The sequence below is a fragment of the Python bivittatus genome, unplaced genomic scaffold (assembly GCF_059951505.1).
Source record: "Python bivittatus isolate LINGU-HERP-01145 unplaced genomic scaffold, Pbiv_v1 ctg000690_np1212, whole genome shotgun sequence".
Classification (NCBI taxonomy): Eukaryota; Metazoa; Chordata; class Lepidosauria; order Squamata; family Pythonidae; genus Python; species Python bivittatus.
The window spans coordinates 18,423,586-18,449,623 of record NW_028277096.1 but is presented as its reverse complement, the minus strand read 5'-3'; the positions used below and the strand labels follow the sequence as shown (position 1 = coordinate 18,449,623).

General features: G+C 43.0%; 1 protein-coding gene across 2 annotated transcripts; it reads left to right on the top strand.

Moving 5' to 3' along the window:
- Positions 1-9,731: 9,731 nt before the first annotated feature.
- Positions 9,732-25,849, top strand: DUSP14 (dual specificity phosphatase 14). 2 transcript variants are annotated; one of them, XM_007438795.4, is made up of 2 exons: positions 9,732-9,861; positions 24,486-25,849. In XM_007438795.4, exon 2 carries the CDS (start codon positions 24,605-24,607, stop codon positions 25,199-25,201), a length of 597 nt encoding a protein of 198 aa, XP_007438857.1. In that variant the 5' UTR covers positions 9,732-9,861; positions 24,486-24,604; the 3' UTR covers positions 25,202-25,849. The 2 variants fall into 2 exon arrangements, with proteins under 2 accessions (XP_007438857.1, XP_025029320.1); XM_025173552.2 differs by lacking the exon at positions 9,732-9,861 and adding an exon at positions 10,240-10,370.
- The last annotated feature ends 189 nt before the right edge of the window (positions 25,850-26,038 follow it).

The window sequence follows — 26,038 nt, the reverse complement described above, 5'->3', positions numbered from 1 at the left end:
CCGTTCTGTTTAAACAAATGTTTGGGTCACAAATCAAATTAAATTTTATTATTTTTTAATGTAATTTATTGGATTTTGAGGCCACCTGACTCTGGGTGGCTTACAATATTTAAAATACATAATTTAAGAAATATGACTATCCAGACAAAACCGCACCAATAATGTTAAAAAGAGATTTGACAGAAGTTCCACAGATACCCTAACCCCAGGGCTGGGAGAAGAGCCAGCCTGTAATGATATATGGGAAAGACCTTGGGAGACTGGATCAAGAGATGCTGCCAAGGGAGCGGTCAGATAAGAGACAGCATAGCCCACAGCTGGATAGTGGGTGGGGCAAGAGGCTCAGAAGAGACCCTCCCTAATTTCTCAGGGTGTAAAGGAGACAGTGGGAGAATTGTACTTTGAGACTTGTAGGATTGATGTCAGCCTTCCCAGGTTGACCAGACAGGAAACATGACCAGATGAGCTAATTCTACTTTATTGAAAAGCTACATTAACAGAATCTTGCAAGTCGGAAAGTACAATTCTTTTCTGACTCTATTCTTTTCTTTCTTATATATTTAAAACTTTTCTCTACTTTTCTTTTCCTTCTTTAAATTTGTATTGTTTTTGCTCTGTTAAAAAAAAAACTTCAATAAAAGAAAGATGGAAGGAAAGAGAAGAGGAGGACGACCAGCAGCAGAGTGGATGGACTGCCCCATCAGAAGACCTTAAGGGCCAAATTGGAAACAGATTCTCCTGGAGAACATCTATCTATGTGGTCACTAAGAGTTGATCCCAACTTGATCGCACATAATTAATCAATCAGTTAATGGGCTACTGTTTTATGTAGGTATTGTTGTTTTAGTCAGAGCAGAGTTTGTGTTATTTATTAATTTGTGTGTTGATCTTTTGGTTGGTTATTATAAATCACCCAGCATCTCGTAAGCTGGATAGTATGCAAAAATATGTAATAAATATATAGTTCAGTGACACTTAATACACACATATAGGAGAGCTCTATAAGTTAAAAATACCAGACTGAACAGATGAGTAATATACACATGTGCTTCAGCAGACAGGATATATTATTAATATACCACTTATAACTGCCCATACTTCCAGAAGACAGGTAAGTTTCAGTTCATTGTGGTTGCATTCCCGAAAAACATTTAACCTAATTACTGATTTAACCCCCTTTCAGGGTTTATGCAATATGTTGAATCATGAAGTAACTGAATGTGCTCAGTTTGCACAACAAGCCAAGCCAGGAAAAGGTAACCAAGTTTAGTATGTTAGGTAAATGCAATGGCTAAGACTTAGATCACATGTTAAAGCAAGTTGAGTGCACCCAGTCATTTTGTCTTGTGTCTTGTTAACATAGGTTGAATCCAGACAACTATTTGGTTAATTGTACCAAATGCTAGATCCGCCTTGTCACTGATGATGCCTCCAAGTTCCTTGAGGAGGCATTGACTTCACCATATAGCTGATGGAAGCAGATGATCACACATCTAGGTTGAAGAATCTCAGAAAGTTTTTCTCCTGTTCTTAACATGGTAAATGGGATTTTGAAAGTCACTCAATCCAACCCTCAGCTCAAAACAAAGTAATTCCACTACAGGATGAAACTACAGCATCCCTGACATGAAGCTTAGTCCTCCAGAGGAGGCTATTTATTTATTTACTAAGACTTTCACACCACTCCAATCAGAAAGCAACTCTGAACAACTCACCCTCCTCATTACAGGACTAGGATTAAAGCAGAATGAAATCAAAACAAATTTCTAATGGTACAACAATCACATCATGATCATAGATCACTACAGAGCTATGTCATCAAATAGACCTGTTATTACTTCTTCAAGAGCAACTCAATATTCACCTGTCCCCAAAGGTCCTCCAGAATAGCCAGATCTTGACTACCTTCCAGAGCAGTTGCAAGGATGGGGCCATCTGTATCTCCAGCTGTTCCATAGGAAAGGGGCTGCCAAGGATCTTTGGGGTCCTTGATGGTGACATTCCCTAGGGTTTGGAACCAACCTCTTCCGTACTAGACTTAAGTGGTTGAGTAGATTCTACTTGAAGAAAGTGGTCTCACAAATACCCAGGTCCTGAACCATAAATGAGCTTTAGTAGTAATGACCAACACATTAATTGTACTTTGGAAGCAGGGCCCAAAATAATGTGATGTACCCATTTCTGTTTGAGCTGCTACGTTCTGGACCAGCTATAGCTTCTCAATGGTCTTTAAGGACAGACTCATGCAAAGCAAGTTTCAGTAGTCCAGCTGTGAAGAGACAAAGGTATGAGTTACTGTTAGCAAAGGCTCCTACACTAGCAATGGTGCATCAGAACCTTATGGAGCCATGAGTCCAGAAGGACTTCCAGATTGCAGGCCAGCTCTGTACAGGGGAACTCAATTCCATTTAGGATCAAAGATGGAATTCCACCAGAATCTGTTCACTTCCACAGCCACAGCTATTCCATCTTATTGGGGTTAAGTCTAAGGCTATTTCTCCTTATTCAGATCATTACAGGCTGCTGGCACTTAGATAGGACCTTGACTACATTTCCTATTTAGTCCAGGATGGAAATGTATAACTATATCATCAACATACTAATGTTATCTTCCACTGTGCCAATGGAGATCTCTCCCAGTGGCTTCCCATAGGTATTAAGCAGGATAGGGGAGAACCTTAGGGTATCCGATATCAAAGAGTCTGAGGGCTTGACCTCTGCCCCATCCCACCCAAACTGCAACCACCTACTCAAGAAGGAGAAGAACCACTGCAAAACGATGCCACCCACTGCCAACCTTGCAGGCTGTCCAGAAGGAAACCATGATCAAATCAATGGTATAGAAGAAAGCCAAGAGGTCCAGCAAGATTAGAAGGGTCCCACCACCGCTGTTCCACCAAAGGGCATCCACGACAATATTCAATGTCGTGTCAATGTATATCTTAGTTTGAAACCCAACTGAGAATGGGGGCCAAACTAACCCATTTCATCCAGTGTTTGCTACAAAGGCAGACCCACCACTTTCTTCACAACATTCCCCAGGAAGAAAAGGTTGGAGGCAAGCTGGTGGTGGCCCCGAATCATGGTCAAAATGGCTCTTATCTTCTTTTAAACTTTTTCCCCCAAATCTATTTCAGCCATTGGTTCTAAGCCTGCTATCAAAACAGACAGACAAAAACAGGTGAGCTCATGGAAGCCTTTAGGGCATGATACTGGAGGATTTGAATGTCTTCCCAGTAAAAGGAGACCAGCAAGCAATACCTCAAGCAGAGAGACTGTGATGGGTGTGGAGGGGAAGAGAAGCCAAAGGAAAATTTACAAGTTGTGTTTCAGCAGGGAACCCCAACAGCTCTCTGAAGAACAGAAGCCAAAACAGCAAACAGAATTTTTTTTTTTTCATGACAGTATGTGCTGTCATTAACCAAGACATAAATGATCAAACAGAGAGAAACTGCTACTGATCCTACGTTTTGGGGAGGATGAGGCGTGCTTTTCCATGGCGGCACCTTGCATTTTAATGGAGACCAGCCTCTCTCCATTCTTGGGGACATTTTGAAGTTGCAAAGATGGAATTGTTCCTAGGAACCTTCTCCTGACTTTATCTAGCCCTCTTTATTTTCTGTTTTTATTGTCTGCAGTTTGCAGTTTGGGTGGTGTGGTTTTTCTGTTTCAATGACTGTTATACCGGGGGTGTTTTATTGGGTTTTATACTCCAGGTAAGCTGCTGAGAGTCTCTGGATTGTAGTGGGGTACAAATGCGGACAAGACAGAAAGAAAGACACACGTTTAGGACCACATCTTGAAAAGCCATGATCCGTACTTTTTCTTAACACAGGGACTGTGTTCAAGGCCATGGTGGTGATGCAGCCATCACCTGATTTGGCAGCCTTGTAAATCTAATGAATAATAATAAAAAGATGATGATGATGACAACGATGACTACATTTCATCATGCTGAAATGCAGTTGGGTGGAGTCCTCGGTGCTCTCCGAGCTCGGTGGTTTGCTTGCAGATGTTTCACATCTGCAAGCAAACCACCGAGCTCGGAGAGCACCGAGGACTCCACAGTTCAACCCTGAGCTACAGAAGTTAGATGTTGTTGGGTTTTGTTTTATGGTGATAACCTGGTCCAGTTTGGGTTTAGCCTTTTGGTCCAAAGCTTTCAACCAGCATTGCCGTTTGGTCCCCAAACCTTGGATTAGCAGGAGGGAACGGCTCAGGTTGATTGCAACCCTGTTCGTTTTCTTGGACCAGCTGCAGAGACAAACATCTGCAGCTGGCCCAAAGACTCCTTAGGCAAAAGGCCTGCTCCAGCCGTTCTGCCGGCTTGGTCCACGTCAGAGGGAGGCTGATTCAGCTCCGCCCGCCTCCAGCCAATGAGGACGGAGGAAAAAGTCCATTGTTTTGGTAACCAGGACAACTGGGAGGAAAAATGGGGAAGTCCGCTGTGTTTTGGCACGTGTGAAAACATGAGCTTGCAGGCTGAGTAAGGGAAGGAGTTGGCTGTCAATCGTTCCAAGGCTATTGGCTGCTCCGAACTGAAAGCCTAAATGCCATTCTTTGCACAAACCAACATGTATTTACCGTATGAGATGCTTGCTTGAGGCCAGCCAAACAGGAAATCCTGGGTCCAAGTTCCACCACAGCCCTGACATCAAAAAATGACTTTGGTGAAACCAGCTTCCTCATTCCCATCCATGAGTGCCGAGGGATACTGTCGGTCAACCTTTTTCCCCCCTTCATTAACTGTTTTAATTACTCTGGGGAGCTGAAGGCTACTTACACAGGGTGTTCACCTAATTGGGTCTCCACAATAATCCTGCAAGGTAGGTTAGGATGGAAAGAGGGATGGGTCCCGAGTCATCCAGCCAGTTCCAAACTCAAGCGAAGATCTGAACGTCTCTCTCCCTGGTACGAAGTCGTAACAGGTCAGCAGCAGCACAGGGCTGACCTTGGCTGATCTTGAAAAAGAGAAAGAGCCCTAGTTTGTACAAGGCTGGGAAAACCCCAGGAAATCCTGGGGCTAGCCTAGACTGGAAGTCAAAAAAGCATGCCAGAAGAAGAGAAGTGGCAAATGGCTACTATTGACAAAAAAGAAAAAAACCTAGCGGGATATGTCCCTGAAGTCACCAAGAGTTGAGCTGAACTCAACTCAACTCAACTCAACTCAACTCAACTCAACTCAACTCACCCTTTACCTTACCCTGTGGCTCACGTCCAACACCTCAACTACTGTGATATTCTGCCTCCCCTGAGAGCATGCAGCATTTGCTCCCAAATCATTGTGCGTTCAGTTCTTTGAACATGCAGAATTTGTCTCTTTATTTATAAATCAATCAATAAACTCCTATTTATTTTATGTGAATTACTAAAAGTCAATAACTAAACGATTTTAAAATAAAGGGTTTTTTTTTCCAGAACTGATGGTTCTTGTACCCAACGGGAATTCTGGAGGATGCTGGGCGGTCTGGAATGGAGAAATGGAGGAGCAGGAGGAGTCAAGATGATAAAAATAGTTAGAAACAACACCACCAACAAAAGGAAACCCAAGATGGAGAGCCAGTTTGGTGTAACGGCCAACAGCTGGGGGACTTTGGGCCAGTCCCTCCCTCTCTCTCAGCCCAGCCCACCTCACAGGGTTCTTGTGGGGAAAAAAGGAGGTGGGAGCATTGAGTCTGTATGTCATCTTGAGTGGACCAAAGTTTAAGACAGGATTGTAATCGAAGAAGGGGAGCCTGCGAGACGGCTGTATTGTACCTAGATGGTTGTTATTCTCCCACAATCTTTTATTTATGTTTCATTGTTTAACGGTTGTGATACTGTTTTTAATTGTTGCTGGTTGTACGCCATCCAGAGTCACGTTTAATGAGATGGGTGGCCATGTACATTTGCAAAATAAAATAAAATAAAATAAAATAAAATAAAATAAAATAAAATAAAATAAAATATAAATAAGATAGGCATCCTCTGTGCAGTGCCTTGCCAACCTCTAGGACAGCGTTTCTCAATCTCAGCAACTTTAAGATCCTCTAAAAGGGGACTGTTAGAACATCCTTTCCTAACTAGAAGCTCTGAAATTTATTGGAACTGCTGAAGCCCAGTTAGCTGATTTATTCAGCTGGGAAATTCTCATCCATGCATTAAACTATGACAAGGATATTGCACATGATCAGGAGAAACAAACCATTATATAGTTTTTTTCTCAATATGAAAGATATAATTCCTCTGTCTAGTTTCTAATAATGATTGTTTCCTGAAGGAGCCAAGCATACCTCCAGAAGAATTTTGAATAGACTTGGTGGCAAAGTGAATATAAGCCAGCAGCGTGACATGGCTGCAGAAAAGGCAAATGCAGTTTTAGGCTATATCGAAAGAGCAGAAGCATAATTTTCAAATTAAGGGAAGTAATTGCTTTGTATTATTTTGCTTTGGTCAGACCGCTTCACGAGTACCGCTTTGGTCACAGCACACCACAAATTCTAGGCATCAGGCCTGAAGAAGGATGAAGAGAAACTGGAGCAGGGTCAGAGAAGGGCAACCCGGATGATCAAGTGACTAGAAATTAAGTCCAGTAAAGTGCAGTTGAAGGAACTGATTATGCTCAGCTTTAGAAGAGAAGGCTCACTTGACACAAGATCCCTGAAAAGTTGTTGCACAGAAGACCTGGTTTGGCTTGTTCTAGAGGGCAAAAGATAGAATAATGGGCTTAAGTTGCAAGAAGGCATTTTTTTTCCGATTAGAAAAAAAATCCTCATACTAAGAGAAGTTTGACAGTGGCATCAATCACCCTAAAAAGTGGTAGACTCCTCTTTGCTGGCCAGGTTCAACCAGAGGCTGGAGAACTCTCTCTTAGGGAAATTTTAATTTGGATTCCTGCACTGAGCAATCAATCCACCGTCTCTTTCATCTCCAGGAGCCCATGATTCTCTAATTCTATTTTCTTTTTTTTAAAGGAAATTCAAGGTGATGACGAGGCAGGAAGGGATGTTGAAGCAACCGCTTTAACCAGATCTGCAGCTCAGGCCAGCATTTTGTGTTTCAACTATTAAAGATACAGTTTTTCTTTGCGTTTGGCTATGCCTACAAGTTCTAAGTCTATCACATCCTCTTCTCCATCTCCAAGAAACAATGATGCACCCCAAACACTGCAATTTTTAGGCTGTGACTGAGAAAGAGACAAAAACACACACACACAGAGAAGCCAGCCAGCCTCAAGGAGCATTTATAGTAGCATTTCTCAAACTTGGCAACTTTAAGACATGTGGACTTCAACTCCCAGAATTGAATGCTGGCTGGGGAATTCTGGGAGTTGAAGTCCACATGTCTTAAAGTTGCCAAGTTTGAGAAACACATTTATTGGCTTTTAGGGACTAAGTTTTCAGCACTCACAGAAGTGAAGCCCTAATTTTTTTTCTGAAGTGAAGGCAATGCATCGATACACAATAGGTATAAAATTGTTTTTCTTCACCCTCAGAACCCTTTATGACAAAAATGCCATTTCTACCACTTCCTTTATTTCATTGGCCTCATTTGGGTAGGGCAGGGGGAGACGCAGCCTTTGTTGCTGTTTTTAAACCGTCAGAAACCCTCGGTGATCTAGTGCAAAGAGAATAATCAATAGATTTTCCTGAGTGACTTTGAATCTACTTTGGCTGTTGAGTGCTTCTATCCATGGATCAAATCAGCAAATGGCTGGTGTGTTCGGTGCCATCAGACTAAATGGCCCAGATCTCCCAAGATTTAGCCATCTTTCATTCCAAGCTCTCGGAAGATCTTGTGCAGGAATGCCAAATCTTGTTAGATTTTGCTCAATCGAGGGTAAACCTCTGATTAATTTAATATTCCTTTATTTGAAGACAGATGACAGGGCGAGGCGCTGTTCCTGCAAGTTTTGGAGGCCTCGGGAACCACATGCATGATTTTGCAGAATATGGGTGTATAGATCACTTAAAATGCTGTTTTTGAGAATTCCACAAATGTTGGTGTTTTTATTTTTGCTTTAAAGAGCAAATTAATTTTTAAAAAATACACACCAGCAACTCTGCCTTTTTACACAGATGCCATGTATAATTTAAGAGTAAGTTTCTTGTACCTGGTGCCTAGAAAAAAAAATAACTGCTGGTGGAAAAGGGGAGATGGTTTGGGGTTTTTTTGCCTCTGTAACTAACTGAGAACATACTTAAGGACAGACAATGCCTTTTCTTTAAGCAGCAATGACAGGGTTCTCACCCGGCCAAGAAAATACTTTTCCCCCCCCTCCAGCTCCAGTTTCAAACAACCACTGAAAACAAGGGGAGATTTTCAAGAGAGACCTTTTTCTATACAACTTTTGAGAAATCAGGATTGTGTAATGTCCTCTGCGGCACTAGGGGCAAATTAAATTCTATCCTGCTGAAAAATGACTGATGGGCCTCAACATTACGCTAAGGTCCTCCTGAAAAATACTTGCAAGTATATACCGAGGAGCAGCCTGGCCCTTTAAATACCATGATTTTTGGCGGGGGAGGGGAGGGGACAGAGATGCTGTTGGTATCCATTTTTCAAATTTCACATTTGCCCCCCCCCCAGAAAACAATGGAAGCTTCTGCATTTCCTTGACCCCAACCACTAGGCCCCAGAGGATTTGGTCTTCCCACAAGCTGTCTGTGCAACGTTTTCTTATTTCTATGGGAATTTTTCTTCCTCGCTGAATGCAGACATTCTCCACCTCCCTGGAATGACTGAATTCCAGGTTTTTCAAGCTGCATTATTATTTTAATAGCTTATAGGCTCCTTTTCTTCATCCGCAAGAGAGCCTTTCCGTGCGATGGCCGACAAAGAGTGAAAAATACAAGGCTTTCACTGGTGGATATGAGTCTCACCACATCCTATATAATAATGCTGAAGTTGTCCCCTGGTTGAGGATCCCAGGGTCAGAGACCCTGATCCATTCATGAGAAGTTAACAGGAAGGAGGGTAGAGCCCCCAAAGTAGTGAATGGGCAAGGAAACCAGAAAGGAGAACCCCCAAATATCTCAAGGTCTCAGCCCATTAATAGTGCCCCAAATGCTAAATGACTTGTGTCCGTTTGTTTGTGTGTGTGGGGAACCTGGGGGAAGAAGAGGAAATAGGATTAGAAGGACATCCTAGGATCCTGAATGAGTGTTTGGCCACCACATCATCTTGTCAGCTCTCCCATCTGTATTGATTATTTCAGTGGCTCTTCCATCTCTATCGTGCAAGACAAGTGGGTTGGGTCTAGGGGTGCGTGCCTGGTTTTTTGGGGGGGGGGACTCCTGCCTGCTGCTCACCTGCATTCAGCAGCTCCATCTCCCCCACCTCCATCAAGCAGACAAAGGCTGTCCTTACCCCCTTGATTGCCCCTTCCGTTGTCAGGCCAAGCCCTCACCTGACTGCCATTCTGTCAAAACTCAGGGGACCCGGATGACTTCACCACTGGGGTCCCTGGGATGTTGCAACAGCTGCTGGGGCTCAGCCCCAGCCAATGTGGCTTCAGAAGGAGGCCTGGTGAGACGCGGAGAGCCAACCTTGCCTCATTGGTGGAAAACATCGCTCAACTCGCTTTGACTCATCCTATTCATGTTTCCACGCGGCTGTTGCTACTGCCGTGGCCGCTTGCCAGGTTCAGCGCAAACAGCCGTCTCTTAGTAACCCTGGGTAGTTCAGACACATACCCACACTCACAAACACATTCAGAGCTGCGAGAGGAGGCGGAGCCTGGGAGGTGAGCTGTCAGCTGCCAGGGCCAACCCGAAGCACATTCCCAAGTGCTCGGTAAGACCAGAGGCGTCCAGCCATTCATAAGCCCCTGCAGGGAGCCTGGAGACAGAAGGACCTTTGGCCGGCGCATCTCCAAGACCGGTAAGGCATGGGGTGGCGAGTGGCTTGGGGGAGGGGGTCCTGTGAAAGGGGGAGCCCCGTTCCCCCAAAGCAGGCAAGCAAGAACAAAGTCAATCTCTCTCCCATCCGGGCAGGGCGAAGGGAAGGGGCAGCAGTGGGAAAGCAAGGTGAGCCTGTGTTTTGACTGCCCCAGATGCAGCTCACCCACGAAGGCTCGGCGCAGCTGCTCTGGGAATTGGCAGGGTGAGTGGAAGTATGTGGCGCGGGGGGGGGAAGAGGGGGGAGGATTTTCTGGGCATTAACGCTTCTCGTGGGCAAACACCATCCAGCAGTTTGATAACCCTTCGGCCCCTCACCTCCGAGTCCTTTGCTCTGGGGGAAGGTTGCAGAAAACGCGATGTTGTTGGGTTTGAGTTTGGTTTGGGAAAAACAAGAATCGAAGACTTGGTGTGAAACTGGCTCGGCTTCCCCTAGCGAAGAACCCAGGATGGGGGGAAGAAGGCATTTGCTCTGTAGCCCGTTTCTTTGTCGTGAGTTTTACTGGGGGGAGCAACGTGGTTCTGGGGTCCACCCTGTACTTTCAAGCCTGTCTTGGAGCGTGGGGAGAGGCTGCCCCAAAGAGTCCTTGAAAGAGCTGATAAAGTAGGCAGAGCTCTTAGATGGAATTCATTGCCTTGTGATGACTTTTTGGGAGGGGAGAGAGGAAAAGCAGCAACGCTTTTGCCAGATCGAATTTCTGAAACGTCTACTCCTCTCTGGCATAACGAATTAAAATTAAATTATATGGCCTTTTTAAACATGTTAGAAGCAGAGCACAGTATCTTCGAGATGCTGGTTCCCCCCCCTCCCCCCCGCTCACACCATCCTGTTTTTTGGTGTGTTTTTTGCATTAGTCCAGGCAACGCAGATGATCTGTTGTTTGTCGCTGATTCCAGTAGTTGCGGAACGGTGCTTTTTTCGTGATCCCCAGCCTCCGACAAACTTTCCAAGAAGGTTTATGTTTATTGTTTTCGATAAGCAGCATTTAATGCTGAATAGAGAATTCCCCTCTACCAAAAGGCTTTTTTGGTTTCCGTAAGGCTTGCTGATTTTCAGGAAAATCCCGGGAATAAAGGTCAGTCTTCCCAGTTTAGAGAGACGAAGATAGGAGAGAAAGATAGGAAGGGGGGGGGAAACATTTTATTTTATCAAGTAAGAGTCAAAGAGAAAAAGGTTGAGTTGATGCATTGTGTTAACCCATTTGGGTTCTGTTGAATAAGCCATTATTGGCTGGGTTCAATCATCTTGCTAAGTCACACACCACAGTTTACAAGCTAAGGTGGCTAGGTTCACCCAGCCCATTAAGCCAGGGTTTGTTTCAATGTGAGAACCCAGCCAAAGAGGGAACAAACACAGATCAGGAAATTAGAGTGAGAGATAGGAACACAAATGATGGGGTATCTTCAAATATTATTTATATTTTAGATTTATATCCTGCCTTGTATTCAGAAGCTTGAGGCAGCGTACAAAGGACTCGCTCCTCTTATTTTTTTCCCACGACCACCCTGCAAGGTAGGCTGGGTTGAAAAAGAATGACTGGCTCAAAGTCATCCCATGAGCTTCCACGACTGAGCCTAGATTTGAACCAGGGATTCCCCACTCCTAGCCCAACACCCCCTCACCCCAATTCTCTTCAGCATGTTCTGAATTATTTTGACTAGAGACATACCGCTTGGTGCTTTGGGGCTGTTTAGGACTACAACTCCTTCAATCCCTTGCTATTGACTTTGTGGCTGGGGATAATGGGGTCTGGGGTCTACAACAACTGGAGAGTCCCAGCTTGCCCCAGCACCTGGACTGCAGGATTGCAAGCTGCAAGAATGCGGCTTGAAGACTCTTTCAATACACATATATATTTACTTACTGCAGGGTTTCTCAATCTTGGCAACTTTAAGATGGGTGGACTTCAACTCCCAGAATTCCCCAACCAGCATGCTTTAAGCTGGGTGGACTTCAACTCCCAGAATTCCCCAGCCAGCATGGTTGGCTGGGGAATTCTGGGAGTTGAAGTCCACCCAGCTTAAAGCTGCCAAGGTGGAGAAACCCTCCTCCAATCTACTGGAGTTTGATGACCACTGAAATGTGACATTCTGCTCTTACGCCCACAATGTTAGTGTGTTTTCCTTTTCTGCAATGTAATTTCAGTCCTTTTAAACAGTAGATGGTTTGGGGGATTTGCGGGGTTTCGTTTCTACTCTATCCAGTTTTAGTACATTTGCAGTGCTTAGCTGATGAATGCCTTTGGCTACCTGATAAGAAAACTCTTCATCGATTAAAACAGATCATGGGCCAAAGGTTGTTTTGAAACAAGATCTCTGTTGGTTAAATCCAGAGCTCTTGCGAGCCAGTTTTGATTGTGGTTGCTATGATGGTGATGACAACGACGATGATGATGATTTAAACTTGTATGCTGGCCGATTTCCAGCGGCTCTGGATGGCTCACCACAATCAAACGAAGAAATTACAATAATACTATTAAAACTGGAGTGGGGGATCCCACATTTTGGTCCGTTTCTTCTGCAGCCGCTCTTCCACGTGCCCTGAGAAAAAGCTTTAGAGCAGACACGTGGGTGCCCCTGGGTATTGCTCACCCACAGACCTCTCTTTGGGTGCCCCCCAAGAAGAGGGCTTCCCCCACTCCAAGGTTCCTTCAGTCTAGGTAACAATCTTTTGGCAATCAGCAAAACACACCTTGGTTTATAGCAAAGGCGGAATTTGGACAGGTACAGGTTGTCTCCTGAAATAAGAGCTAAAAAGGATCCTTTGAGTTGACCTCCCCAACCATCAGGGCTAGTTCAGCAGCTGTCATGTTACCTAGAGACAACAGAAGGTGACCTGCCCTAGGAATCTTCTGCTTCTCCCTCTGTCATAGATGCAAGTGTGCAAAGGAAGAAGAGATCCGCTGCGCACACTCACATGCACACACCCAGGCACCCAAGGGCAACGTTTTCCCATGGCTTGTTGCTCACGGAAAGACGGGGTTTCCATAAGATACTATGAACTAAAGCTCAAATGGGGTTGAGGGCAGCTAGCATGTTGTGGGAATGCAACCTTTCTGGCGTGGGTGAACCTGGCCATTGGGTTAAAGCCATCACAGAGTTTAGCATGTTATGAGGACAGAACAACTGTCTTTTTAAAATCAAAGTTTAGGGGCAGTCGCAGTGTTTCTCAACCTTGGCAACTTTGAGATGGGTGGACTTCAACTCCCAGAATTCCCCAGAATTCTGGGAGTTGAAGTCCACCCATCTCAAAGTTGCCAAGGTTGAGAAACACTGGATGAATGGGTTGTGTGAATCCACTGAGACTTGCTGCCAGTTCTGTTAATAACTAATTGACTTAATAAGAATAGATCAGTTACGTATTATTAAATAACTGTTCCTTGTTTGAGTTTAAAATGTAGTGCCCCTTTAAAAGTTAATATCTTAACCTCCTGCTCAGTTTTTTTGGGCCTGGTTGGAGGTACACTCCAGTTGCAGAGAAGAACTTTAATTCAAACTTTAATTAAATTTAATTGAAACCCCTTTAATTCAGACTTTGAATGATCGGAAATGCTGTTGAAATCAAGATTTGTTTGTTTTTTTCATGCTATTTCAAAATGGCTATTTTGTTTATTAACTGAGTTACTCATGAGAAATACCACTGAGGCAATTACTTATAATAATAAACTTAAATCTCATTAGTTAGTTTCAGTGCAGCTTCGTCTGGACGGTCCCCACGAAGGATAGGAATGCCTTGCTTAGAAAAGCAAATCAGTATATAAATACATTTAATAAATGTAATAGACTACCGCCTAATAAAGTAGTTTTATGTGCTGACATGTAATATATGTTAAATCTTAAAAATGTTTCTTATTCTGGAGTTGGTCAGGTGGCAAACTGGAGACTGACGTGGGGTATATTAGCGCTCTGTGTGGATTAAACCTGAATTTAATATCTGAAACGGACGTTGTTTAAGAATTTTAACTTTCACACCTGTCGCTAATGCAGGATTACTGTACAATAGATGCACGCTAAAGAAATAATGTATCTACCAATGTCGCTTGCATTTGGCCAGTTTTCTAAAAAACTATTTCACAGTCTTACTAGATTTCCAACCAGGAGCAGACTGCAAGGGGGTCAAAAAAGTCAAGGTGGCGGGTGACCATGTGATTGAAGCCCTGCCCATTATGGGCGTAGTGCATGCAAAGATCTGACTTTTTTTTACCTCCCCTGTTGTGGACAACCTGTTTCCAACCCTCTTTGTGTGTCTGTGTGGGGAGGTGGACACCGTATACATACTTCTTTGACTATTTGCAGAAGAGATCGATTTTAGCTTGCCTGCTTTGTGTATCTAGGCTTCCCCGTCGTTTTTTTTTTTTAAACAGATGAACACTAGGGGGTAATCAGCAGGAGGCAAGTTAGCTAATCTTGGCTGTTCTTGAAAAAGCTATGTCAGGAAGGATCTTGTTAGTGCTTGGATGGGAGACCACTGGGTGATCTTGGCTGTAGGTTACACTAGGAACTCCAAAAGCCAATCCTAAAGAACACACTGAAAAAACACACACACTGTTTCCAAAAAAGCAATATATGCTTAGCAGGAGTTGAACTTGACTCAAGAGACACTTTATCTTAACAGGGGCAACTATTCTGGCTTGGTGGAAAGAACAAGATCTGTTTCAGTCTTTGAAATGAGGGCTGCATCCGGTGTTTCTCAACCGTGGCAAATTTTAAGATGGGTGGATTTCAACTCCCAGAATTCCCCAGCCAGCTGGCTGGGGAATTCTGGGAGTTGAAGTCCACCCATCTTAAAATTTGCCAAGGTTGAGAAACACTGCCTGCATCAATCCTTTTTGTGCAAAGCAGTAAAATTAGTGTGAGATGTAACTTGAGTGCTACTGCAGGATTTGGGGTTTCCCCACCCCCTCTTAGTTCCTGGCTCGTTGATTTCAATGGGCAAACTGAGCAAAACCTTTGCATCGACAGATATTCCCGTGAGAAGAAACTTGTGGGCAGTCAGGGAGGGAAGGTTCCCATTAATATTCTGCCTCTAGGCCTTTCAGAGCTTAAAATGTCCTGGGTATATGCTTAAGCCAGGGCAAATCATTGCTTTCTGAGAAATATCCTGAATGGGCTTTTAATTTGTGGAAGGCAGTGTTTCCTACTGGATTCCGGAAAAACAATGCACAACGAAACTGGAAAAATTCTTAATTTACGGTTGGACTCACCCAAATTTGCCAGGTTCTGCTCTTGCTCGGTGCTTTATACAAGTCTCCAGTCCAGGGAAAGTGGGATTGGATTAAAAACAGAAGGCGATCCTGCAGATCTCCCTGTGGCTTTGAAAGATGGGGAAGAAGTGAATATTTTTCAGGGTTAGTGCTTTGTCATTTTGTATTACCGTCTGAAACTATTTTTGGAAAACTGGAGCTCTCAGAATACCAAATGCCAACCCCAGAAAAGGTTTCAGACTCCGCGTTCAAAGACGCTTTGGGGCAAATCTTTTCTGGTTTAAGTTTGTCCAAACTTTCCAGCACACGTTGAAGCTTTTAACTGGTTACTTTTATTGATGTGCACAATTTTATTCTTTTTTTTTAATGGTCTTAACGTTACGTTTTTCTAATTGATATAACTGACTGTATTTTATGATTTGAATACATGTGTTGCTCTGGGAGTTTTAGCTAGGGGGCAACAAAAACGTTTTCCAAATCAACCCAAACAGATTAATTTAAGAAACTGGGAATCTATACTCATTTCCTTATTTTGTGGCATTAACACATTTTGCTCTTTCATTCAGCAGACAAGGAAGAGCTTGTGCTGTGACCATTAAACTAGGCCATACCAATATTCATCCTTCATTTAGTTCAGTGTTTCTCAATCTTGGCAACTTTAAGATGGGTGGACTTCAATTCCCAGAATTCCCCAGCCAGCATGGCTGGCTGGGGAATTCTGGGAGTTGAAGTCCACCCATCTTAAAGTTGTCAAGGTTGAGAAACACTGATTTAATTAGACCTCTGTGTTGCAGCTGAGATATTCTACATTGCAAATGTGCTGTACTTAAATATATACATATTTAAATACTATTTCACCTCTGTCTTTTTTTAAAAAGGTGTGAGTCAATTTCCCTTCTAGGGTGATCAAATCTTGGCTGCAAAAGTCCAAACCACCAGTAGAAAAATACAGAAAATTGATGCTTTGCTCATCTTGTGGTGATTTGGGTGATTGCAGCCCAGATGCCGTAGCCCTCCCGTCACCTACTTTAAAAAACAAATTTCTCCTGCTAAAGAAAACACATAAATTTTGTCTTTAAGAAAAAGAGGAATGGGGATTTTTAAAAATATACTTTTATTAAGAATGTTTAACTACAATAGTAAAAGCTAATATGAACTAAACTTAGAGAAAGAGAAGAGAATGGAAAGAAAGAAGAAAAAGTGCAGGAAAAAAGGAAAAAAGGAAAAAAGAAGAAAGAGAAAATATAATAAAGAAAAAGAAAAGAACTATATAAAGAAGGGACTTCCAACCTTCATCACAACAAATATGAACAAATTTAATAACTCTTCACCCTCTACAAGGTTAAATAGATATCTCTTCATCACATATCCCATCCCTTATCTATAAGCAAATCCATAAAACGTCATCTCTCCAGTCCTGGTGTCAGCAAAAAGTCCATAAACAGTTGCCAGAACATTGCAAAAAAAAAAAAAAAAGTTTTATTTTAACCTTGATCAAATAAACCAACTTTAGATTCCTTCCTTTTACTTCTAACAGTCCCAATCTTTAATTCAATCAAATATTGTTGTAGGATTTGATTTCTCTTCAATTCTTCTTTATCCCATTACACAGATTTCTTCAGAGCTTTAACAAGCCTCTTTGGTAAATCCAATAAGAAAACATTTTCCAGGTCATTCTCTTGGCTTATTATTTGTATTTCCCTTTTAATTTTTAAAACTTCAGCCAGGTTTATTTTGTATATCCAGTAAAGTGTCCTTTTCCAAATCATTCTCTCGGCCTGTCATTTGTAGTTCTACATTCTGTACTTGATCTATCTAATCAGATAAAATTTGTTCCACATCTGTCATTCCTTCATTAACATTTTTTAGACATAGTCTATTCATAGAAGCAGACAACATTACCGACATTGTTAATATTGTGGCTACTAACTTCTGGCTCTATTCTTCAAAATCTCCTTTAATATTTCCAATGTTACAAGGTTTTGTATCATTCTGTAAATCCCTGTATTAATTGACATCAGGCTTGTATTTTTTTTCCTGCTGCCTAAAATCTTTAGTCCTCTCTAGTGTCCAGTTTCTAAAATCACCACTTATCTTTTGTTATGACTTGCAATTGCCAGAGTAACCAAAATAAGTCTGTTTCCCATGAGAAGTTATTTTTGATAGTTAATTCCAAAATCTTATAGTAAAAGTCAATATTCCAAATTTATCTGGACCCTTAACCCATTTATAACGTTCTTAGATCAAAATCTTATTTAGCTTTTTGCTGTTTATTTCAAATTCTTTAATTTCTTAAGCTGGTAATTAATTTTTCTTTTGCTCAGAGTTGAAGATAAACCTGTTGTTCTGAAGTTCTCTAATAGCTTTAGAATAGTTAATAGGCAATTTCCAAAAGTGATTAGAAAGTGAGGTTCGTGAACTTAGTGTCCTTTAAAAGTCTCCACCGCAGTTGCAAGCAAGATGGCTAATCCCATTGTCTCCTGGTGCTCAAGCCTGCAGAAAACAGCTGTCTTGCAGTCTCCTTGCAAGGAGCAGCTGTCCAGAGCACAAATAGGCAATCTCCTGCCTTCTCCTTCTCCAGAGAGGTTCTGAGGGACCGGTCTATTCACCGGTTCCATGGTCTTTGCCACAGTCGTTGGTTCTGCTTTTCCAGAGCCGTCTTCAGGTTGCCATACCTCCCCCAGAAGCCAGGAACAGGGATTTTTAATGGACATAAGTCAATGATTTCCATTTATTGGGGGTTCGGTTATGCCGGATTGGGAGAGGGGAAGAGACAGTAAAGGGGAAGATGCAGGCAGCAGCTATTTCCCAGCTGGGCAATTCAGTTCCCAGATCTCCCGTCAGAGGCTGGTGGGACTTGTAGTCCAAAATATCTGAAAACTGCAGGTGCAGGAAAGCTACTGACTTGGAGCCTAGATGCATCCTGAAGAGGAGTCATCTTCCTTTTGATCTACTTTTTTTTTTTTTTAAAGGATAGCTTTAGTTTCATCACAGAGGAACTGACATTTATTACAGGGTAAAGGTTAAAGAGGTCCATGAGTCAAGTCTGATTTTTGTGGAAACCATTCAGTTGTTTTGGCAGCATATGATTTGCCACTGCCTTCTTCCAGATTTTTATTTATCTATCTGTCTAGCCTACAGTCCCGGTATTTCCCGGTGTCTCCTAATCGAGTCCAACTCTGCTTAGCTTTTTTAGATCAATCAAGTTTAGTTAGGTGCTACCACCCAACTGAGCAATAGGAAAATCTCCAAGCCCTAGAGACTTGATGGATACTTCTCTACAGGAGTTTTTGGGCAATAGTGTGGAAGTGATTTGCCCTTGTCTTCTTCTTCCAAGATTTTTCTTCCCATGCCTACAGACATGGACATACAAGTTCTAATTAGAACCAGCTTTAGGCTGGGTCCTCCTACCTCTTGAAACATTCCAAGTAAATTAGTAAAATCTTCTTCAAGTCAAGCTTGACTTCGTTAACTTCATGGACATAGCCATGGGGAGTCAACGGGGAGTAATATAAAGTTGATTGATTAGTTGTGTGCCAGGAAATTGGCGTCAGCTCTTAGTGGCCACTTTAGATGGATTTTCTCCAGAAGGAGTACAGGTGGCATAAGACAGAGCTAGGGTAACTGTGGTGGATAGGGCTTGGATTCTGAAGAATACTGGTTGAATGCACTTCAAAAAGTTTTTCTTTTCCCTTTCCAAAACTAGTTTGTTAGAATCACTGGTTTGTCCTTGCTCAGAAATACGGATTGACTTCTTTATACAGGTATTCCAGGGGCTAGGACATGCTTCCTGTGACTTCATAGTGGGGAACAACAAAGAACCTATGGGATATGGAAACGTCTTTGGGTTGGTTCCAAGGTGTGGTGGAATTAAAAGTAGGCACGATCTGCACTTCTTTATGTAAGACAAGCTGGCTGGGGATAATGGGAAGTGTAACTCCAGGAAACCCGAGCCAGCTAGGGTTGGGGAATTCTGGGACTTGAAGTCCACACATCTTAAAGTTGCCAACTTTGAAAAACACTGTTCTAGGCTAATTGCCAGCCAATGGAACTAGCCAAGTGCAGCCATTCTTATCCATTTGCTATTTTAAAAATCTGCAGATTTTTCTCACTTTGGGTTTTTGTTGTTGCATGCATGTGAAAGATAAAAATAATGAAAGATGCTCATTCTGTTGTTTTGGGTTTATTTCTATCCCTGCTAATCCCAGATCCCAGGGGTAGCATTCGGTTGGCATAGATCCCAAGTCTGGTATGCTCAGGCTAAAATGTTTCTCCTCGGAGGCAAAGCTGTACTCAATGCACTCTCTGGATCAGATTGCATCAGAGGGGCTAGGCAACAGACACAGAGTCTAAGACACACAGTGAATTGTGTGTGTGTGTGTGTCTGTGAGAAGTCAAAAGCTTTGTGTGTTTTGAAATGGCAAATCACAGAGCAGCAGGTGGTAACCTCACACCCAACTGTTGATGAAAGAACAGTGGAAATCATAGTTATTTGATGTTCAAACCTCTCTCTCTACACACACACACACTATATGATTTGAACACTATTAACTCTCGCTATTGATATTTAAAACTATTTGCATGCTGGCCTGATAGCCCAACATCCAGCACCCTTCTCCAGCCTGGTGCTCTCCAGCTGTGAGACACACATAAAAACAGGCGCTGTGATTCCTCCATTGCCATCTTGACTTTTTTGACTATACGCTCCAGACACCATGCGCTACAGAGAACACCTGCCTCTGGACTCCCTTCTGTCACATCCCAAGCAGGTGTTTTCTGACTCCTAGGATACTCTCTGGCATACCCAGGCCCCAATTAGGGCATTAAAGGGAGCACCCAGAACTGTGAATTGCCCTCTGAAACATATTGCCAATCAATACAGCAGCTCTCACAGCAATGGTGTAACAGGTCAACATCCCACCGGCTTTTGCATTTTGGACCAGGTGAAGTTTCCAGGTAGTCTTCAAGGGCAGTCCCATGTAGAACGAGGAACAATAATCTAGATGAGAGACACCTTGAGTGACTGTCCTCAATAGAAGATTTTGCATCTCTGAGCATTTGAGGCATTTCCTGTTCTTGATATGACTGTACTGTAAGCCACTGGCCCAGAGCAGCTGTGTTCACCAATAGTGCGGTGTTGCTCCATGTGAAGATGATCTTGGTTTCAATTCTTGCCATTTCCAGCTGTGCTGTTGGGCTATAAACTCTGCCCCTTTATATATGTCCGTACGCGCATACAAGAAAGGGGAGGCTGGTGGTGTGGCGGTGTGAAGTTGCTTTCATCCTTCTACCTCCCTGCACGCACTGCTGGTGGCCTCCAGGTGTGGGAAACAATCTTGAATGAAAACTAAACCATCCGTATTTGGGCTGCGTTCACACGACGTGTTTAGCCAGATCAGGTATAATTCTAGAGGCTGGATTCTCACAACGTGTGTGGCTTGGATAGCGTTTCTGTGTTTCAGCTTTTCATTTCTTCAAGCCAAGCCCATCTGATTGGTTTATAGCTGAGTGTATTCTCTGAAGGCAGAAATGTGGTTAATTTAGTAACCAGGTTAAAAGGGTTGTGCAAAAAGTGTTATTACATTTAACATCACTTTTTAATGATTTCAGACATTTTGTGGTACAATCTGACTGGTTTTTAGTTCAGTGTCCGTATCCACCCCCCCCCCACCCCTGGTTCCATACCTTTTGAAGTATGGAATATTTTGAATCAATATTTTAAGAGTATGGAATCCTGAGATACTGAATGAATTCTTGGAATATCCAGTGAACAACTAGGCTCTCGGTATATTTTTCTCCACCAATCCTTCAAGGATAGAAATTTTGCAGTGCATTTGGACAATGGTTTATCAGCAGTATTGGGGCCTTAGTAAGCCCGAGAAAGGGGGTAATATAATAACCAGGAGGAAGAATGGGAAAATTTCTCCCTGGTTCAAGAATTTACTAAATTTTTCACATGCCACATTCTTGTGGTGGGGTTTCCCATAATCAAGATTCCTTGATTATTGGATGAAACATTTCTATTTTTCTATGACCTTTCTTTTCCATTTAATGCAATTCTAATTCTCTTACATTCACCTCAATACAATGTACTTTGTAAATGGGAGGCTAAGCCTGGAGATGATGAGAGTGGTGTCATCACGTTTGTCCACCTCAAAGCTGCAGTGCCCCATGGAGCAGTCTGAGTGAGGAATGTCACGGATAAAATTATTCACATTTCCTCTGAGTTGGAAATCAGTTGGATGGAATCTGCAGAGATGACTTGACATGTTGTTTGGAAATTTTATATACCTGTGGATCTCCCTGGGATCTTAGCACCACCACTTGTGGACTGGATCCCTGTCTCACCTGACTGGTCAAAGTAGCTAGGGAGGGAACTTGATGTTGGACCCAGGTGGTGGTCAACCCTTCTTCGAGGGAAGGGGAAATTTCAGCTGCTTTGAAAGAAGGGTTGGTCTGCCTCCATCTCGGGTCGAGAGTTTTGGATCCATTAGTAATGAACAAGTCCCTTCCATTCCCAACCTTTTGGGAGAAGGTTGTTGAGAAGCTGGTGGGCCTAAAGATACAGAGGTCTCCAGAAGATATGGATCACCTGGACCTGTGGTATTCTGGATTCAGACATGGGCATGGAACAGAACCTGGATTGTTTGCTCTTGTGGATGACTTGTAGCAGAACTTGGATGGAGGAAGCACAACCATCCTTGCTACTACCATAATCTTCTGGACCACCTATGAGGGTTGAGAACTGAAGATTCTGTATTATGGTGGTTCTACTCCCTTCTGAGCAGGCTGGTCTAGTCAAGGCAGCTGGGAGGGGCGAGGTTGGGCCCTTGGCCCTCCATTATGAGTTGCTTATGCAAACTTTTGGTCCTGCAACCACTATCCACCTGCAGTTTGGAATGAAATCAGCCTTCCAGAACAGAGGCCTACATGACAACCAAACTACTGTATGGCTGTTAATTTGGCAGTTTATTTCCAATGGCTTACATTTTTTATACAGGAGATTTTTTTGGGGGGGGCATGTAGCATAATGGCAGACCTGGTCCAGAAATCTCAGCTCCACCTCTCCAATGTTCACCATCAGCACATAGCCAAAAGGAAAAAGCAAGACATTTAGGAATCCTGCTTACAGAAAACAAATGCATGAAGATAAATTTGCTTTTTCCCCTCTCAGTCAAGAACTGATCTCCTCTTGCTCCTTCATAGGATTTAGGTTACATTTAGGTTATATTAAAAAGGTAAAAAAGAAAGAGAGATTATGACTTATGCTTCAGGGATGTCTCATGATCAATTATATCCTTAACCCAGCCCATATTTTAACAACACACTGGTTTTATTGCTTTTGACTGTCAATCAATAAAGCTAACTAACAACAAACTGGTGGGAATTCTTATGTAGCCAAAATAGCACCACCCTGGTAGGGAGAAGAATGCCTGTTATAACTCTGTGTGAGTCACTGCTCTAGACTGACCCTGGGGGGTGGGGAGGATAATTTTATTTTATCCCTGCAGTGTGTGCCCCTTGACAATATAAGTGATATCGCAAGGCTTCAAAGGTCAGATTGGGGCCAGATCCTCCTGGAGAACGTCTATCTGTATGGTCACTAAAAGTGGACACCGACTTTACATAATCAAAAAATCAACACAAGAAGCTTCGTTTTGCAACTCCAAAGAACCACATTGAGAGTTGTCTCCTTTTTCTAGCACTGGCATGTTTTGCCCTGAAATAGTCAAACACTGGATTTTTTAGATCACTGTTTCTCAACCTTGGCAACTTTAAGATGTATGGACTTCAACTCCCAGAATTCCTGCTGCCAGCATGGGGAATTCTGGGAGTTGAAGTCCATTTGACTTAAAGTTACCAAGGCTGAGAAACACTGATTTAGATGTATAAGCAAAGGGGTCTCCCAGGGGTGTCTGAGAGAGGAATAAAAACAGTCAAGATAATGGCCACAGAAGCATAAGTAAAGCTGCCATCTAGGCCTTTTGATTCCCATGCAGTTCTTGAGGTCTCCTAACTTCAGAAAGGAAGATTTATTTCAGATTCTTCTTAGTCAGTTGGATGTGTAAACAGCACGTATACCAAGATTGGAAATAAAAATAAAGAAGAGAGAAAAAAGGGACATTCATAAGATCATGGTTTAGTCTGGATCCTCCCAATCATGGTCTGAATGATTGTCCAGATGAAGTTGACTTAACTATCAAGATTTGGAGCGTTAATAAACATTTGCAGCACCTTCCTGAGCTTGGCTGAACTCAAACATTTGAGCAGATCTGATCCAGAGTTAGCTTTCTTCAAATAAATATTGGTTGAGTTTTTCTTTCTCCTTTAGCATCTGCATGGAAGATATAAATCCAACAGGTGCAGTATTGAGATATAGACGTCACCTAAGTTAGGGGATTCCTTAGCAGACGAGCTAAAGGGCATCGCAGCTGAAAACTCCTGAAAGAAAACACGTGAAGCCACCTTAAAATGATGTAATACTTTCACTTTTCAGGGAATGCTTTGTTAACACAGTGATGACTGTAGATAAAGAACCTGCCAATTTTCACACTCGGTAGATGCCGAAAGGTATTTTGATCGGTGACAACACTTTGGTTTACACTAATCTTTTTCGTCCTGTACTTTTAAGTTAAAAGAACAAATTTGTTCAGAGGGAACAAGTTACCCTAAATGAACAGAGCTGAGACGGATGGGTCAATCTTGTGGCGGCGCACAGCGGGCAGGTAGCTGTGGCCGATGATGTGTTCTGGATAAAAATAGCACATTGTTTTTATTTGAGAAATCTGAAAGGTCTATAAATTAAGACAAGGACAGTGGGGAGCTGGGGGAGAGGAGGACAAATTATTAGCCCAAATCTAGCTTTGTTGATTCAGAAATACTGTTTACTTATTCCAGCCTCTTTATTGCTGAATTCTGTGTCAACAAAACTGGCTTGTAAATGGAGCCATTGTAAAATGAGGAGTTAGCAGCATCCTTTGGGGAACCCTGAAGTTCACAGAAGGTCCTGAAATGATGAAAACAGTGCAGGGAAACACCATTGCCCCCCAATAACCAAGAAGAACTGAAGGATTCTTGTCTTCATGGGCAAAGAACGGCTTAAGTGAGGCTGGGAAAAACAATTCACGTTCACATCTGCAGAAGGGAGCGGAGAAACCAGTGATCTGTTGGGGGGCCCTTCTGCTTTTACTATCCCAGATCAGATGTGGGCCGCCAGCAGGATAGATTTTCCAAGCCCATAGTTTCCAGTTGCCATGGGGCCTGGCACATTTTGCTGGATTGTTTCTGTTAATCAGCGTTGGCAGATACAAACCAGGCAGGGACAATTTTGACTTGAAGCGACAGCTGTTTTCCCACTGTATGCAGATGTGTTCTAAAGTTGGTATTCCTCTGCATTTGGCAGGTGAAGGGAAGCAGAACTTGGCAGATTATCAAGAAAGAACAAAAGAAAGAAAGGAAAGAAGACAGAATCCAAGGGAGTCCATCTGGCATGGAGATCTGAGCAACCAGGCCATCGTTCTTATGACCGCGCGAAGGCCCTACACTCTTCCACGAACTCTCATAACACCTCGCTTGTACTCCGAAGGGACGATGGGTGGCATTGCCCAAATCACCCCCTTCCTGTACCTCAGTAAAGGAAGCGTTGCCTCCAACCGCCAACTGCTCTTAGCCCGCGGCATCACCTGCATTATCAACGCGACCGTCGAACTCCCCAACCTCAACTTCCCCGACTTTGAGTATGTCCGGGTGCCAGTGGCCGATATGCCCAGTGCCCCCATCTCCCTTTACTTTGACAGCGTGGCTGACAAAATCCAAAGCGTTGCCCGGAAGAACGGCGTCACCCTGGTCCACTGTGCGGCCGGCGTGAGCCGCTCCGCCACTCTGTGCATCGCGTACCTGATGAAGTACCAAAACGTCACCCTGTACGAGGCCTACCACTGGGTGAAATCCAGGCGCCCCGTCATACGCCCCAACGTGGGCTTTTGGAGGCAGCTGATAGACTACGAGTGGGAGCTGTATGGGCGGAACAGCGTGAAAATGGTGCAAACTCCTTATGGGATGATGCCGGACGTTTATGTGAGGGAGAGGAGGGTCTTTGTGCCTTACTGGGGAGTCTAAAGAGAGGAAGCTGGAGCAGGAGGCGGGGGGCTCCCCAAACTGGCCAGAACTGGAGGACGTTCCACCCTCTTCGGAGAGCACCCCACCTCTCGGGGCCCGCTTCTTTCATGTCAGCTGAACCTCAGAAGCATTTTCAAAGCACTAAACCAGCAACCTCTTAATCAGGGGGGCCTTAATCCTACGTCCTGCAGATTCACTTTTGTAGCAAAGTTGCCTTTAGCGTCTGCAAAGTGGACTCTGCAAGCCCATTTCAATGAGAAGAATTCATGACACCAAACCACTTAAGTGGGGGGAAGAAACAACCCATGTCGTAGCTATTTGGATTATTATTATTATTATTATTATTATTATTATTATTATTATTATTATTATTTTCTCACTCGTAGTAGATGCTTTCTCGGCAAACAGTCTCCTAAGGAGCGAACATACTCTGTACAATTTGGGATTTTTTAAAAAAAGAAAGTAATGGTCCATCTCCAAATACAGAGGAAATAAGGCATTTATTTTAAATATAAGTATTTAGTCGGAAAGGTCTTCCATCCCTTTCTGTTCATGTATAGCTCAGCTTTTGAATTTCAGTTTTGGGGGCAAAACTGAGGGGAGGGGGAGTTATGTCAACTGGACAATCGGCCACTAATAAAATAATTTAGACAATTTAGATATTACATTGTTTTTTCTTTTCTTAACCGCTCCTGAATTTGCACCGCTCTACGTTAGTTTTTTTTTTTTTAAAAATATCTATTGACTTATTTTATCTGGAACATTTGTGAACTGCTCAAGTGCAAACTCCCAGGGTATAGTTAATGAGATGAATAAAAGTGGTTCAACAAAACACTG

Coding starts and splice junctions, on each gene's coding strand:
- DUSP14 (XM_025173552.2), top strand. CDS start 10,328: ATGGGGGGAAGAAGGCATTTGCTCTGTAGCCCGTTTCTTTGTC. Junction 10,371..24,485: donor CTGTAGCCCGTTTCTTTGTC/GTGAGTTTTACT, acceptor TGCATTTGGCAG/GTGAAGGGAAGCAGAACTTG.